We start from the raw sequence: 17,613 nt of genomic DNA on the forward strand, positions 1-17,613 counted from the left end.
CCGTTAGCGTCCAACGAGAAGTGGCCCATGCGCAAATGCCGTAATAGGAGCGTACTCCAAGGACTCTATTTGGCTGCAGTATCTGCAAAATGCCGCTCTGTAGAAAGGATGAGTGCTGGCAACCTCGTATTGAGCGACTTAACTCCAAAGATTGAGCTTATATGTTAAAATATTATAGTGTTCGGTTCTTAAAGGCTTAGTATCTCTCAGTACGCGCATCGAATTCAGCTCAATCGATTAGCGAGTTCTTATCGATAACAGTTGGACGCAAATTGACGGGATAAGGGATATCAAATAGCTACCCGTGTCGAGGTGGCGAAAGAGGTTCAACATACTACTAGTGGAACAGTCCAGGGCCATTCCTGTTGGCCGGCAATTTACTGCTGGAGCTCTCCCGAGAACGAGGGGAATGCGAACGGCTCTCTCTTGGCAGTCTCAGAGTATGAAGTACCTGCCTCTCACCGCCTTCGGTAAATCCTTTGGAAACTCTCTAGAAGTATCCAGGTCAGCAACCCGCAAATGGATTCCACATAGTCGCAAGCATACCTGCGTCTCATGTCGTGTTTTCAACCGCAGTATCGCAATGTCCGCATCCTTTGTCGGAGATAATAATAGTAATCATGTCGACCGATCCACACCACTCGTACCTGAGTCGCCGCTCTCCTTCCCGGATATTTGCGCGAGAATCCATGACCGCATCAGCACCTTCCTAACCGAAGAGACAAACGAGCAAAACTTGCGGAGCGTCCAGGAGCAGACTCGCATCTCTTTGGGAGTCATATCTGAAGCCTTGGACCGTTACAGGTACATCCTGACTTCTTCACATGCTGCTGGCTTGTCTTACCAACATGACATCTTATATTCCTCAATGGACTAATAAATAGTTATAGCCTTCCGGAGATCTCACTCTCCTACAACGGAGGAAAGGACTGCCTTGTTCTTCTCATTCTCTACCTCTCCGTCCTCCACTCGAAAGGGCTCGCCCGTTCTACTACCAACAACGTCAGCAGCGCTCACCACGAGCCCATCCAATGCGTCTATATCCAAGCGCCTCACCCTTTCACTGAAGTTGAGACCTTTGTCACCTCTAGCGTCGCCATATACTCCCTCTCCCTAGACTCATATGCTAAACCGATGAAAGCCGCCTTTGCTGACTATCTCCACGACAAACCCTCGGTAAAAGCTATATTCGTCGGAACGAGGCGGACAGACCCGCACGGGACTGACCTGACACACTTTGACCCTACAGATCACGGATGGCCTGAGTTTATGCGTATACATCCCGTCATAGAGTGGCACTACGTTGACATTTGGACGGTGAGTCAGAACTATCTATCATATCCAAAATATAATTACACCGCCATTGAAATCGTGTCCAAATCATGTCCATGATCTTATTGCTAATTGTTCGCTCAAATGTAGTTCATTCGCCACCTCAAAATCCCGTATTGTGTCTTATATGACCGTAAGTCTATTCTCTACGGCTCTCTATAACTAATAGAAGTCAAACGACTCTTATCTATTTAGGTGGTTATACCTCCCTGGGCGGTACTACTGATACACACCCAAACCCGGCCCTGCTTTGCCAGCCACAGACTCCTAGAGGCTCTCAGACAGAAAATGGTGTTCAAAACGGCACAAGCACTCCCAAATTCCGGCCTGCATATGAGCTTGTAGAAGACCAGGAGGAACGGTTAGGACGAGACAGATAGAGAATTGCATGACTTCACAACGACAACGGCTGAAGGATACCTGAATTGAGTTAGCCGTAACTATAAGATTTCAGTGCTCATGCATCCAGAGGTGTTATCCTAGACGCGAGTCGTATTTGTAACCTACGGATTTTTTTTTAGAGTATTTGTTGGTGTACTTGGCGAGTGTCTCTCAATTCTGGGTAAGGGTATCTACTCCCCGTAGAGCAATTATCACAAGTATAGAATACATGGTTGCACATTTGGCGGTGCACACAAATTTCAACCCGGTGATGGTGGCTCGCAATCCCGTCAGGTTTTCAATCTGGTGCTCGTAGATTCCCATTCTCTGACGACAAAGCCACTGTGTGCAACACAGTGTCAGTAATGTGAAAACTATACGCACCACTGAATGACTCTCGAAATGATAGGACGATTCGGGCCTCCCTTTAATCGACGAAGCGTTTGGTAGGATGCCTAGGCGGTGTGTAATAATTATGAGGTAGAATGTTGCGGACAAGCTCTAGAATCAAAGAATATGCCATTAATCGCAAGAGCGAATGCGTGTGGAATGATTTAAGCGAGGCAAAAGCGGTGGTTTTTATAGAAATTAAGGGTGTATAAGGGTGCCTGCGGCCTGTGCCGTCTACGTCTTTCTACAAGCGATGTCGACATGGATTAATGGCGTCTTATCGGAAACGACGGCTGCACATACCCAATTAGGGAAGCCGTTGTGCACACAATGCATGCTCCCCGCCAGTCTTTTGATACCAGTCATAGAAACATGGCTTGAGAGCTGCCTAAGGGCACTGCGCCCTACAAAATGCTTCATTGACCCCCGCATTTGTCTTCTTTCTTTTCTTTCATTGCCTAATCTCCCACTGCTGCTGGAGATCGTAAATTTCTGCCTACGTTGAGGTCAACCCGTTGCCCCACGACGAAAATGGGAGATCCCCACGACCAGACCCAATTGCGTGGCGAGTCATCGCATGCCTTTGGCACAAGCTTTAGATCACAATTGGGCTCGTTCTCAGCGCCTTCGCCGCTTGCCGAGGAGGCAATTGCGCGAGATCTGCAAGACGCTCCTGAGAGCCCTGACTCCAGCTCTGAAGATGACGACTCTGAAAGCTCGACAGTACGGCCTTTTGAGTTCTCAATGACAGAAACATACCATCGACCAAGCTATGTAAATCCTGGACTCAGGTCCTGTGTCCCCCTCGCGGCATCCGTTCCTGAACACGGCTACTTGAGTAAGAAAGAGCGTGCCGCCGTGCGTGACGAAGAACGTAGCTTGCTAAGGGATAACCTGCTGATCCCGCCAAAGCACCCGCGCCGAGGTAGCGAAGGGGGCTTGTCTGCACGCTTGAGCAAAAGGTCTTTATCAGCGCTGCGAAAAGTAAGGAGTTCAGCAGACGAAGAAGCCACAATAGGTTCAGACCACGACACCCCTTCTGAGAATACCGCCCTCCTTGGAGCAAATCTCGTCCAACCGTACGGGGGAGGAGACACGCCGGTCAACATCAATAAGAAATGGGAGGAGGCGGTTGCGGCGGGCAAGATCCATACGACATGGCAACGAGAAGCAAAAACGCTAGCAAAATACTCCAGTCCATTGATCTTGACGTTTTTACTGCAGTATTCTCTCACAGTAGCAAGCATATTTACGGTTGGACACATTGGCAAGGTCGAGCTTGGAGCCGTTAGTCTAGCAAGTAGTAAGTTTATTCTTCCCCTATCGCTAACTCATTGCAGCAAAAAATGAGACCATACAGATTAACATGGTTCTAGTGACGGCCAATATAACCGGTTACGCTGTCTATCAGGGCCTCGCTACCTCCCTCGACACCCTCTGTGCACAAGCCTACGGCTCCGGACGGAAGAAACTTGTCGGACTACAACTACAACGGATGGTTTACTTCCTCTGGCTAATCACAATCCCGATCAGCATCATTTGGCTTAGCGGAACTGCTATACTCTCCGCCATTGTTCCTGAAAAGGAAACTGCTCGCCTAGCCGGTCTATATCTAAAGATTCTCCTTGCCGGCGCACCCGGCTACGCTGCTTTCGAAAGCGGCAAGCGCTTCTTGCAGGCCCAAGGCTTGTTTTCGGCAACTCTTTACGTATTATTAATCTGTGCCCCGTTGAATGCGCTCATGAACTATCTCTTCGTCTGGCAATTCGGATGGGGCTTTGTCGGTGCTCCCATTGCCGTCTCCGTGACCGAAAACCTACTTCCTCTCTGCCTCCTCCTCTACGTTCGCTTCGTTGATGGTGGAGAGTGCTGGGGCGGCTTCGAAAAGCGTGCGTTGCGTAATTGGGGTCCAATGATCAAGCTCGCGCTGCCAGGACTGGTCATGNTTCTTGCAGAGTTTTTGGCGTTCGAAATCCTGACGCTGAGCGCGAGCTGGATATCCACCACGCATTTGGCAGCGCAGAGCGTGCTAAGCACGGTTGCGGCCCTGACGTTCCAAATCCCGTTCCCGATATCTATTGCTGCGTCGACGAGGATTGCAAATCTGATTGGGGCGACGCTGAGTGACGCTGCGAAGACGGCTGCGAAAGTTGCATTCTGTGCAGCCTTCATTGTGGGAATCCTCAATGCGACGATGCTGAGCACGCTGAGAGGTTACATCCCGGCGCTGTTCACGAACGACAAAGATGTTATATTAGTAGTCGCGGGATTGCTACCTCTGTGCGCAGCTTTCCAGCTCTTCGATGCGCTAGCGACGGTTTGCAACGGTATGTTAAGGGGACTGGGGAGGCAAGAGATTGGTGGCTATGTGAATTTGTTTGCATACTATGTAATTGCCATGCCGATTTCGTTTGGAACAGGTTTTGGGTTAAAATGGGGCTTGTATGGATTATGGGCCGTAAGTCGACCTTGTTTTCATGTTCTCGGTTTTGAGACATATGCGCTAACCTGAAATAGGGCCCAGCAATTGCTCTTGGAGTTGTTGCGAGTATCGAAGCGGTGTTCCTTTACAAGACAAGCTGGGAGCGTGCGGTTGAGGAGGCGCATAAGCGGAATTCAATGGGTTAGAATAAAAGTTTGATCTTTTGGGATGAATTTGAATTTGAAATAGGCTACTCTGGAGTCTATCACACTTCAAGTCTTTCAAGCCATTGGTGACGCCGTTTACACGCATTGACTACTCAGGTCCTTCGCCCACTTCTTTAAATCAACCAACCTATCCGAAAACATTGCTGAAGACCAGGACGGTAATTCTTCCGCAGAAGATGATAACTCAATAGATGTGCCTGGAGCTAATGCTTCAAAAGCTGCTAGGTCGAGTCCTCCCTCATTGTATTATTCGTCTCCTTGCCACAAGACCTTTCTTATATAGTCATGTTCGTCTCTCCTTCGACGAACCTTCCGCATCCAAATCACAGAGCCCATAATGAATTCACTATTAAACGCATACTTCCAGGTCTCCCCTGAATCAAAGCAGGTCTTGCTTTCAGCATTTTTCCTACGCAGTAAAGCCTTTCTACAGCCCAGCATGTCCTTTTCTGTCACACAGAGCGTCAGGACCGGTTTCTAGCTGTGGAATGCGGTTCAAGGGAAGGTTGGTGGTTCTCTAATCGGGAAGATCATTCACCTCCGTGTTCAGACATCTGAGGCCATAGGGGAGCTGATGATTCTAACATTTGGCCCCGACGGCGAGTGTCCGGTTTTTTATACTAACGATTGCAGTAGTTCCAATGACTTGGGTGAGCTACGAGCTACTATATTGGTGAAGATAAGGGGACACCCGATTCCACAGATATCACTCGAAAGATCTCTAAGCAGGCCAGGATGGCACTGGTTAGAATGCCTAGACCGACGACTGGCGCCCAAAGATAATTACGCAAGGCAAGGGAGAATATGACGGCGCTTTTGAGTTGGTTCTTCCGTCTTGGAGAAGTTTGGGTTGCTACCATGCTATTGCTGGTTATGGATGCTGGTCTCATTTAAATGGATGACTTTAAAATTCCCTTGTATGGTGGGCCATACGTACCCCAACTGCCCGAAATCCGAAATTTTCAGAACATCAAATTCTTAGTCTTAATCTTGCAAAAGCTCTACTTAAAGCTTTATACGGAGCTCTAAAACTCTTTCGATATACAGTATTAATATACTAGGAAGTCTCTAAGAACGCTCACACGAAGGCTCTGTATATAGACACTCTGTATAGCGCTCTGCATTAATGACTCTGCGTACGAAATGACTCTGCGTACGAAGGCTCTGCACGACGCTCTGCACGACGCTCTGCACGACGCTCTGCATCGAAGACTCTGCGTACAAAGGCTCTGCATATAGAGACTCTGCGTACGGAGTCCCTGCATACGGAGGCTCTGCATATAGAGGCTCTGCATAAAGCTATGTACGCGGAGCCTCCGTATGCAGAGCCTCCGTATAAAGTTCTGTACGAAGCTCTATATAGATATAGAGTTAACGTATTTGATCACCGAGACCGCCAGATCACCGAGACCGCCAGCGCAAAACACACCAAAAAACCGAAATTTCAATTTCAAATAACTTAACAACCACTTTATAATATTTTCTAAAAATCTAAATATAAGCTCTTATATGCCTAAGCTTATACTTTTTAAAATATTAGAATGTGCAGTCTAGTAGTTATTAAGATATTTAAAAACGTCTCTGTTTTTGGCCCCCAAACTCTATATCTTAATAACTACTAGACTATACACTCTAATATTTTAAAAAGTATACATATAGGCATATAAGAGCTTGTATTTAAATTTTTAGAAAATATTATAACGTGGTTGTTGAGTTATTTAAAATTGAAATTTCGGCTTTTTGGTGTGTTTTGCGCTGGCGGTCTCGGTGATCTGGCGGTCTCGGTGATCAAATACGTTATAGGATATTTAAACTTTAATATATAATAACTCTTTTACCTATAATTAATTTTTAATAATAATAATATAGTTAAATCTAGCTTATTAATATCTATATTTTACATCTTAAAAGTATATAGATAGAATGCGTAGTTAAATTTTTATTAAGACACGAAAGTTGGCCGTAGTATTTGAAGTTCTAAAATTTTCGGATTTTGGGCGGTTGGCGGAGAGTTCTCGTCGAAAAACCAGGTCTGTTAGACGACACATCCCCTACGATATTAAGCATGAGCAATATCAATAAACCTCGACCGCCAGCAGTGCGGAGAGCATAAAGAACGGCGAGCTTCTCGGAATGACGCTTTCATGGCAAACTGGCCCACAATTCCAGGACCTTGAATACCGAATGCGGGTTCGTTTCAGGCGGACCTTGCAGCGTATCAACTCAACTCAGCGATCATCTCTTCAGTGTTCGTTCGAAATCATATCACCCAAACTAGTCCTATTTTGGGCCCCCGTTCATCGCTAGCTTCAGCCTTTCGTCGCACTGTTAAGCCCAGAGTATTTTCGCTATGACACGGTTACCTTTTCCTCTTTACACAGGAGGTATCAGAAAGCATCCGTTCTTCCCCGGTCGCATCTTGGTGTTGTCAATAGCCTGTCAATATGTCCTCCCTAACCAGCTAGGCACACTGCAGCAGCCGCTTAGATCTGTGGAGAAGGACAGAGCTCGCCTAGATAGTGCTTCGTCTTGGACCTAAATGCCAAGCTCGGTGATTCTTTGAGGCGTAGCTCGCGAATGTTGTTCACGTGCCAGTGAGTTCTCATAGCGTACTAACCCTATCTTATACTGCCCCACTCGGTAATCAGCCTCTGCTAAGGACAACCAACGCTCCTCGCGATGTTGCACGACCTATGGGTCAAGAGCTAGATTTTGCCCAATCAACCACACCTCGATGCTGTTATTCTAGCAACTGGTTGGTTACCATTAAATTTTCATTTATCCTCCCCTTTCAAGTTAGCTTTAGTCTTGTTGCTCCGCTATGGAAGTAAAAGGTGTTCAAATGTGAGAGGTTGACTTCGCATTCGCATCCGCTATCGCATCACCATCTCGCTATTTCGCAAGTACAGGCGCGTGCATAATGCGTAGAGCGCAACCTGCAAGGTTGCGATTCTCTATTCCGGAATGATATCGCTCCACCTCTCAATATCCAACGGCCTTTGACGACATGTCTTACATTCCCAGTTCTTGATAGCACAGGCCAAGACCGTGCGGCTACTTGGACACTCTGCGATCCGTAATCTCGTTGCCCTATACCACGCGCTGATATAGTGGATGTAACCTGCCCTTACAGGTACACGGTTAGGTACACGGCTAGGTGAGATCTGGACTTCTGGGGCGTGCACTCGGTTTCTCTTACATTCTCAGCCTCTGAATCTTTCACTGATCTGATGTCCTTGACTCGGCCGTACCCAGCCACACGGATCTTGAGTACCCCAGCGATGGCGAGATGGCTGCATAAGCCGGTATTTTCTGTTTCGTCTCGTGCGGGCTTTTCTCAGGCGACTGCCACAGGAACATCATTCGCGGTACTATGAGTTATTTGAGTTATTTGAGCTAGGATATGCTAGGAACGACAGAACACAAGAGCAAACTAAGGGAAAAAATTTTGAGAGCACGTCGTTGGAAAGATGTCGGGCAGACTAATAATGCAAGCCTTCCTGCTTTGAAACAAGACTTACTCCTGCATAATACGAGGGAAGATACACCCGTACGCCCCTTTTGGGCTCGATAGCGTCGAATTTAGCCTGAATTCCAAATCGGGACGTGTTCATAATCCCTAATCCCTGCGCGACTGACGAATTGATGCTCCCCAACCTTAAATTCTCCACAACGCAGATCCTGCAGCGCCGTACATGTTTTAGCCGGAAAGCCACCACGATTCCACCTTCTACGCCGTATCCGTACCTCCCACGTCGTATTCATACGCTCTACCAAACCTCACCAAATCAAATCACCAACAACCAAAAATGAAGCACATCTGTAATATCCATCTATTTTTTATCCGTAGAAGTTATTCCTTGCTTAGTGTTCTTTGACTTTTTATGTATAACCTAGGAGGCTTTAGCGCGCTCGTTAGCGTCCTTAATTAAAAGGTCATCCTATGCGGAGCTCTAGACATACTCTAAGCCCCTAAAGGAGGTAAATATTATCTTAATTTTATAGATATATTGCTTTAGAAAACCCAATATATATTTAATAGGATTTAGATTAGGTGAGTTACTTAGCTATAAAAGAAACTTAATGCCCTAAACCTTCTATAGAGGCTCTATCTTATATAAAGAAAGTCTTTAGATATTCCATTTGTTAAAACTACTTTAAAGGCTAGGTAAAGAATTAGTTTAGCAACTTCTTAATAAAATTAAAAGGTATTAACGCCTTTACTATTACTTTATCTAGCTGCTAATATAGTTATAACCTTATAGAATATCTTCTTAGCTTGCAGTTCTTATATTAAAGATCTTATTATCTTCCTTTATAGCCAAGCCCCCCCTTAGTTAATCTATACGCGTAGCTTTAAGATTATTAGTATAAGGGTCTATTAATATATAAAGTAAAACTTTTCTCTACTTTTTCACTCCCTTTTAATATATGTAATAGAGTCTCTTATACTTATATCCTATAATTTTATAGAATAGAATGCCTTACCTAGGGCCGATGAAAGTCTTATTAATAGTATCTTTAAGCTAGCCTTTATCTATAAGATATATAATCCGTCGCTTTTCTTATACCTCTCTTATGCACCTAAGCTAATTAAACTTCCTTTATAGCCTTTAAAGGATATAGCTTTTCTCAATAACGTCTATAGCCTCAAGGAAAGAAGGCTAAATCAGTTGTCCTATAAGAGGCTTTAATTTTAAGTTTAGCCGTAATTTTTATCTATTCCTTAAGCCTCTAAAGCTTATTCTTTATTGTGTACGTAATTAGTTAATTAATATCGCGGTTAGAGAGGATATGGGGAGCTCCATGATGCTTATGCAAGGCTAGATTTTAAGGCTTTAGTGGGTAAGAGTTGTCTTAGGAGGAGCTTTAAGGGTATATTTTGTGATAGATTAATAGACTTAGAGAGATATTAGCCTAAATCACGCTTTAAATTGGCAGAAATAACGCCCAAAGGTATTTTTTTAGCTGTAACCTCGTGAACTACAATTGCGCGGTGGACTTCTGACAGTTCAGGGCCTTTGCGGCCCATATTGGTGATTAATTTTAGTGGTAGGGATCTTTATTTACTATGTTCAGGGGTTTGATTTTGGGCGACGATGCACGGGCGGTACGAATACTAGTTGAACCGACCTCGTAGACGATTTGCTCTGTTAAAATCTGTTCTAGAGGATATAGATCGCCGTTTAAAAGCTTTCCCGCCCGTCGTCCTGTATATGAAGGGGGGTGGCATGTGACCAGAACTGCACAATGAAGCATGCGTCCCCATTGTCCAGCGGAGCGGACGGCTGAGGGTAGCCAGCCAGTCAAACTGTAGGGAGGAGGGCTGGGGAAGGTATTTGGGGGTGTGTGGAGGCTAGACACTGGGGTGCATTGCAGCCCTGCTAAGGCCAGCACATAATGAGAGGATCAGCGCTGGGGTGCTGAAACACCAGATATGGTGACTAGAGGTGAGCGAGGAATATCCAGAGTGTGTTGATGTACCTGATTAGAGAATGATGCACTTTTCTGCTGCCATGTTGAGCCATTCCCCAATCTATTTCGCGTGCAGAGTGGTCCCGACTTGGAGCGAGAATGAATATCGTTGCCCGAAACGTTTGTGAAAAGTTTCGGACAGTTTACAATTGATATAAACATTCTAGTTTGATAGAGTTGAAGGTATTTCGACTATCTTTCCCAATAGGTACCCTCTCGTAATACGGCATTGACATGTTTAAACAAGATTACACATTAACGTCAGCGCAACTTTTTCCTCTCCGCGCGCTTAAGTGCTGGGATAGTGAAACATTAACAAGATGACTCAACGTGTTGCGTTTCCTAGAGTCATGGTCACCCCAGAGACTCGTGGGAACATTTTCCGGATATTCTGCCCTTCCAACCCGCCACCCATTAAAAATTAAAAGAATACTCCTGATCTCCGCCGCACAAGACGCCAATACGCCACCACCGGGACACTCCAAATCCAGAAAGAAAAAAGACGGGGAAAGGAGAAGGTTACAGTTTTGAATACTAAGACAAGGAGTTACAATACGGCTGGTTATGCCGAACTTCAGAGCGCGAGACCAGTCCCATCGCCCGTCCACCGATACAACGCTAGCACCTCTCGCCGGCGGAGCTGCTGCTCACCAAAGTCTTCAAGCAGGCGCCCTTTAACTTGGGCCAGAGCTGATCGCATGACTTTGCGGAAATTCCTCTATAGATTTTTTCTGGTAAGCATAATGTCACCAATTTCGGGTGAAATAGGGCAGGTCAACTCACCTGATACTCTGTACTGAGTGTGGCGACGCAAGCTTCATGCGCTCGGACGATCGTCTCGCATGCTTTGACGACATTGGGACTTGCTCCGCCTTGGAGTTTATCGGCTATGAGAAGGAGCAAGAAACTGCCCTGCAGTAGGTATATGCCGAAGAAGAAGGGCATGAAGCTGAGATCGGGATCATGTTCGAGAATTTCGCTGATCGCCTCTGCTGCTGATACAGCGTGGCCTGTCGCTGTAGTGAAGGACTGGGAGGAGATCCAGAGATCTTTGTCGTCCAGCAGAGCGATTGGGTCCCATTTCCCGTTCAGTAGGATATACAGAGTGTGCATCAGGTGGGTTCCGTAGGCTACAACAATTTTGGTTTGCAAAATAGATTCGGCGATTCGTGATGTTGATGAATTGGCTGAGTGAGCGGAAAGCATGCTGATGTCGTGATGGTTGGGTTCGCCGGCTTTGCCATTGACTTCGGCGAGGCTGCTTGTATATCTTGCTTCCAAGCCCTGAAGACTTCTTCCATATGCTTCCAACTGTCGAGTGATCTCTGTCGCTTGATCGTTCCAATCAGAGCCACTGCGGAAGCGAAGACCGAACCGTGGGTGGTTGCGAGCATGGTTCAGATCGACAATTCCTCCGAGGATTGTCATCAAAGGTAGGAAGAATCCAAATATGCTGTGTCCAGTGCATTCGAAAGTTGGACCTCGTCTTCGAAAGTAGGGGAATGTTGGATCTGAGAACGATTGAGCGAAGTCCCCATTGAAATACTCGCCAGCCTGCCAGAGGGAGTCATCTACCGGTTGTAGTAGGCCATCGCACTCGATATCCAAAAGAAAGAGTGGCCTGTTGTAACAGAGCGCCAGATGGCGATCCATCGTATACAATAACCACCAAATCCGCCTCCTCTCCTCTCGTTGCTCTTCCGTAATGACAGCCTGGTGATTAGGTGCACCATTGGCTTGACCGTTGGGCATGTGCTGGCCCATCTCAATATCAACCTCTCCTGGAGCATCCGCGTCGTCATCTTCATCGTTCTGGTCATGAGAGATTGGGCCTGTCGGGAGCTCTCTTCCTAACCTGAGCTCTCTCGCTAAGGACCATGCAGCGTTCCACCACCTTAGGCTTGCAGCTTTGTATTCGCTCGCAGAAACAACGATTGCAAGATGTATGTACGTTGCGACATCGTCCAAACCACCAATCGCACCGGGCGAGCCACGATCTGTTTCTTGCGACCTGGCAGGCGGTGTCACACTGAGTCCTCCTAGAGTAGCGCCATTGACGACTGCATCAGTGTAAGTCGGCGATCCTTCGTTGCTTGCTGACGCGTGAATTAACGGTTTGAGGAGCCCAACCGTGAGTTCTAGAAGTTTTTCGCAGGTCTTACCACGCGCTGAGGGTGGCGAGGTCAGGTACGCTGACTCGCTAGTCTGCGCCCCTATCCAAAGCATGCTGGCGAGTAGCGCTGGGCTGCATATCCTGGGATTTTTCTGCCGCAGGAAAGAGTGTTTGCGGAAGACATAACCAAGAACGTACGGAGAGAGAGGCTGCATAAAAGCGGAAGAAGAACTCTGGAAATAAAGTTCCAACAAGTCGCAAGCAAGCGAGGGTGGAATAATGGAACCAAGATGAGGAAGCAACGGCTGCAATACTGGGTAGCGCAATGCTTGAGACGTGCCCATATGCGCTGCACTAGGATACAGGGTAGCAGATGGAGACGGTAAAGACAACCAGCTAGAAGACTCTGTGGCAGGCGAGCTTCCTATGAAGCCTGGCAAAGGTGACTCTCCGGTAGACATCCGGAAAGCAATGGACGGCCCTTGCTGGCTTTGTGGGCTCAGCATCGAGTAAGAACTGTCTGAGTAGTCTTGCATGCTGTTGGAAGGTATTATCGGATGGGGAAGTACATTGGCACCGTTCTGCAACATAGGATGCCCGTTTGCTGCAGCTGAAGGGTGCATGAGATTGCGGAAGTCTTCCATGGAGCTGTAATCGGCCATTCCGACCATAGGAACGTTGCGATCGTGGACCCTATTGCTTGAAAGTCGAGGGGCTTGCATGCCAGCTCCCACTCCATCACTAGAACCTGTCATTTGGTGATGGACTCCATTCTCAGACATGTTGTCGACAGTTCCCATGCTCATCGTTCGAGACATGGAAACCATCCCGCCGTACATTCCGTTCCCGTCCATCGTACGGCTGCTGGCCATACTGGCAGACCTTGGAGGCGGCGGAGTTGGAGGTGGAAGATCGCTCATCGACCTTGAACCATCTACGATTCTTTCATGCCCGTTAGTAGAGTCGGTCATGTTCTGGTCGTCTGAGGAAAATCCGTTCCTTGATTGCGGACTTCCATGACTAGATTCTCCAGTGGCCGCATTGGCTGCAGCCGCAGCTGCAGCTGCCTGCTGCTGTGCGATGTCTTTTCTAGATGCTTTTCCTCGCTTCTTGCGTTCGCGAACATATTCGCATGTCAAACCGAACTCTGGCGAAAGATTAGATTCCCACGACAAACAGACGCTGGATGTTCCGTTAAACTCACCCATACAATGCGCACAAGGGCTTTTCCCGTCACATTTCGTTCTCAATTGATTGCATTGATCACACGCCCTGCTGATCCTTCGTCGCACTGGACCAGAGGCAGATGTTCCTCTGCCCGACCGTTCGTGAATCATTGCGTCTCGCTGGCTGCGGGGAGCTGCAGCGATCGGCCCATTGCTATAAGGATGGTGGCGCTGCTTCACAATGCCCTTCCCATTGGGAAGGACGTTTCTGCTCTGGTGGAATTGCAGCGCGTATTGCGAGGTGTGAGCCAGCGTGTCGAGCCCAGATGCTCCCATGTGCTGCGAAGAGAGGTGTTGCTCATGGCTCACCATGTTCGGCGTGGGCAGATGGCTGAACGCCGGGGTATATTGATGAAGACTGGTGGAAATCATAGTGCTAAGCTTCCGCGGCCTCGGCCACAATTGCACCAGTGACAACGCAGCAGAGACAGGATGGTGAGGGTGGATATTTGATAGTCGTCACTAGTACTCTGAGCACGCGTGCGGTGAGGAGGTAGAGAAAGAGTCAGGCTAGAAGCAACAGCGAGGAGTCACGAAGCACACAGTGCCCCGTCGTCGAAAGGCGTAGTAATAGCTCGATGGAACTTTGCGGTGTGCCTGAGTACAATATACCTGGCCAACCGCCTCTCCGCCTTAGCGGAGTCGCGGGGTATAGCACAGGGAATCATTGACAGGTGCAAGCCAGCCCAATTCTTACCAGGGTGGCCAATACTGGACGGCATACTTTCGATGCGTCTACCTCCGGGGCTAGTTGCACCGCGCGTCAGAAGTCCTCCAAGGCCACATGGGCTGTCTAAACGAGATGGAGCAAAAGCCATGACAGCCAAGAGGATGCCACAGCAGCGCCTCTAGGATCGCCAGTGCCGCAACTTTGACGGCTGCACCCCGATCTCTCAACGCGGGTTAGGATCGGAATCAAAAGTGATATTGGCGGCGAATCCACCCACCGTACCGCAAACCACCATGGGGCCCGCCTCTCGCGATGTTTAGGGCGATTAGGCCGTTACGGAAACCCTCCGCCATCTTGATTGGCGAGCGACGGCGATTGAAGGTGCTTCCGCTCGAAAAAACGGCCAGCCGACGTGCATCTCTCCTCTGCCACGCCCGCTGGCCGACTCCCCGTTATACCCTCCAGTACGAGTTATTCCTCCCAGCGCGACAGTCTTAACAGCCCGTTGCCCGCCTCCACCATGAGTGGCAGAGAGCAGACGACGGCGCTATGGCCCTTCTCCTTCGCCTTCCCACTTACTTGCCTGCTCCGATCAAATAATTAACCTGAGGTTAGTGTCTGATGACAGTGAGGATACGGAGACGATCTAGCAACCTTGCGATACCGTGAGATGGAATGATCTACGCCACCCCTGAGATTATTTCCATACTGTAGAGCTTACGGATCGCTCCGCATTTCAACGGCTGGGTCCTTGCCCATTTATTCTCTGTCATTCTATCATCTTGGTCGCCTGCGTTACTGCAGGAACGTCAATTTCCAGAGGTTGTTCTGACTCGGATACATTCCCCCGGGCGATCGTTAATATTACATCCAGAATCGCAAGGAACTTCTCTCTCTGTACAATGTTCGAACATTTTTCGAACCCACCTCTGACAACTCAGGTCACTCCAGTGCGGGTATTGCATGGCTCAAGGAGAAGAGAGTGACACAGCCTAAGATATTGAGTTTGAAGCCACAACTTATTGCAAACCCTAATTCCACTTTCTTCAAGAAATCCGGTTACACAGCCATCGTTTGCGACCTGAGTCAAGGCAGCGAGCCCAAGTACTGTAAGCAACTAAAGCAGTCTGAACTGCTGCCAAGAGACCCGAGAAATCGGAATTCTGGCTTGCTGTCAAGCCATCCAAAAGCCAGGAAACTAGTTTACGCGCAGCAGTGGCTATCGCTGAGTCGTGACTTGCATAGAGCCCCCCCCCACACGAGCGGAGAGAATCTTGGGCGCTGGATGAGGTGTGAGTTGGATCATTACCCTTGTCCTGTTAAGGAACGGGAAGGATTGTTCCGCGTGGCGCCAGCCTTGCACCCTCAACACCAAACAATGGGAGCAGTGTCTGCGAGAGTTTGTGTTCCTACTCATTGGCACGCTGGCAAGCGAACCCAGAAGAACCCTCATCTCTCACACCACGAACATAGTCTCTGGCCTGCAGTGTTAGCTTCACGAATCCGTCCTGAACCAGCGTGTGGATGGCTACATCCCCCTTCTTGATACCGGGACGCGATGAGCGGGAGACTACGCCCGTTGGTAAGCGAAGCTACCGAACTCCTAAAAACGTCGCGCATCGAATTTGGCCAATGATAAAGATGGGATTGTTGCGAATGCCAGGCGTGAGAAGTTTCTTCTTCCTCTGTATCCACACGATGCCGCCCACTCCTACTCCGACTCTCGCTCACCGTGGCCCCTCCCCCCCAAAATGTCACCGCGTTACCGGCTTGACGGTACGCTCTATCAAGCGAAGCGGTATTTGCCTTGCTCACTCGCTGCTGCCTTCTAATGGGGGGGGCGGAACTCTTACGACTCATCCAGATGATCCAATGAGAAACGAGTATCGGTGATCCGCTGTATTGGAAACGTATCAGGGTCCTGCTCGACCGCAAAGCTAAGCGGTTTGGCTACTCATGGGGTCCATGAGCTTGCTTATCAAGTAGTAGCATCGTAGTTCAGCTCCTCTTATTTTAGTGGGCCTCTTTGGGACCCAAGTCGACTGTTTTAGTCTTTTTTGCTTAAACTTTAGTTCAGATTACGTGCGGCCCCTTCTGGCGGGTCCGTCTGGCGGGGCCTCGTTTCGAGAAGACGTTTACAATGGGCTTGGTAACTCCAACAGACGTATTGGCAGGTGAGTTGTGAGACATCCGGGGCAAATTCCATTTTCAGCACGTTGATCCCCCAAGATTTTCAGTTGCATATGCATTTAAATGTCGTGTAATGGTTGATTTGAGGCTCCTATGGGTTGATCAAACCAAACATAGGAAGCTTAGAGCAGAAATGACGCTCGCCGACGATTGTTTCCTGTTCATGTCTGATCATGAGAATCCTCCATCCTTCGCCCTTCCATGTATTTGCGATGACAGAAACTAAACCTTTCCAACTTTGTCTAGCGCGCGTCTGAGGATGTTCTTGATTGAGATGAAATCTTCAGCCGTACCTGATAAGAAGGGGAGTGTAGGCCATGTGGCTTTCACTAACCTTCTCTTCGGGTCTGCCAGAGACATTGCCAAACACTCGCGCTATGATATACTTTACGCTAATCCTTTATACCTTGTAACGCAGGTATAAATGACTAGGTATCGGGCTGATTCGTATTGTATATGTTGAGTAGGGATATAAAGATAACAATGACTCGCCAGTGAGCGTGAATGACTAATATCAACTAGGTGTTTTATATTACTTTGAGTTAATCACGAGGGTTCTATCTAGGTAAGAGAATGTGTGTTCTTAAATACAATTCTAACGCCATACAAATGGAAATCTCTGTAGTCTTCCGAACTCATTAGGATCGCCCACTTAGTGTTCGATCCTTATGATCCTTCGATCTCGTCCTTAGTTAAACCGAGACTTTATTCTTCGATCCCATCGATCCACTAATCTAATCCTATTAGTTCGTTTACTAGCAGGCAAGGGCTTGCTCCGTTAAGTCCTTCGACTTACTATCTATCCAGATCTGTCCTAGATCTATATCCTTGAGTTCTTGCAGTGCCTTTACTAGCCTATCCTCTTCCTGCTCTAACTCTTGGATCCGTTTCGCTATTCCAGCCTTTACTCTCTTTCGGTATGCTTACTTAGCTAAGCTTATAATACGCATTAACAAACCTAATCCCTAATCTAGTTATATATTACATAAAATAGTAATTTAAAAAGAAAGAAACCCTTTTATAATGCTTTATAAATTAAATTAATATATATTGTTTTTATAATTATTAAAACTATTAAATAATAGGAGTTTTTAAAAGTATAACTTTATATATTAATTAAAATATTTTAAAATATTTAGCTTTATATTTAAAACTTAAGTTATAAAATAAAGTAAACTAATTTTTAA

The 17,613-nt window shown here is 47.4% G+C and overlaps 3 protein-coding genes across 3 annotated transcripts; 2 read left to right on the top strand and 1 right to left on the bottom strand.

Annotated features, from left to right (window-relative positions):
• Positions 1–583: 583 nt before the first annotated feature.
• Positions 584–1,712, top strand: K441DRAFT_583369 (adenine nucleotide alpha hydrolases-like protein; the record flags this gene model as incomplete). Its single annotated transcript, XM_067644493.1, has 4 exons — positions 584–804; positions 891–1,317; positions 1,423–1,465; positions 1,528–1,712. 4 exons carry the CDS (start codon positions 584–586, stop codon positions 1,710–1,712), a joined length of 876 nt encoding a protein of 291 aa, XP_067499101.1.
• Positions 1,713–2,485: 773 nt separating this feature from the next.
• K441DRAFT_699753 (MATE efflux family protein) lies at positions 2,486–4,731 on the top strand (the record flags this gene model as incomplete). The annotated part of the gene is made up of 3 exons (XM_067653182.1): positions 2,486–3,406; positions 3,480–4,561; positions 4,621–4,731. Exons 1-3 carry the CDS (start codon positions 2,635–2,637, stop codon positions 4,729–4,731), a joined length of 1,965 nt encoding a protein of 654 aa, XP_067499102.1. The 5' UTR covers positions 2,486–2,634.
• Positions 4,732–10,363: 5,632 nt separating this feature from the next.
• Positions 10,364–14,184, bottom strand: K441DRAFT_644739 (uncharacterized protein). The gene is made up of 3 exons (XM_067646769.1): positions 13,545–14,184; positions 11,011–13,487; positions 10,364–10,945 (listed from the first exon to the last, which is right to left on the bottom strand). The coding sequence occupies exons 1-3, from the start codon at positions 13,936–13,938 to the stop codon at positions 10,802–10,804; spliced, it is 3,015 nt and encodes a 1,004-aa protein (XP_067499103.1). The 5' UTR covers positions 13,939–14,184; the 3' UTR covers positions 10,364–10,801.
• Between the last annotated feature and the right edge of the window lie 3,429 nt (positions 14,185–17,613).

The sequence above is a fragment of the Cenococcum geophilum genome (genome assembly GCF_001692895.1).
Source record: "Cenococcum geophilum 1.58 unplaced genomic scaffold K441scaffold_55, whole genome shotgun sequence".
In the NCBI taxonomy this organism is placed as follows: domain Eukaryota; kingdom Fungi; phylum Ascomycota; class Dothideomycetes; order Gloniales; family Gloniaceae; genus Cenococcum; species Cenococcum geophilum.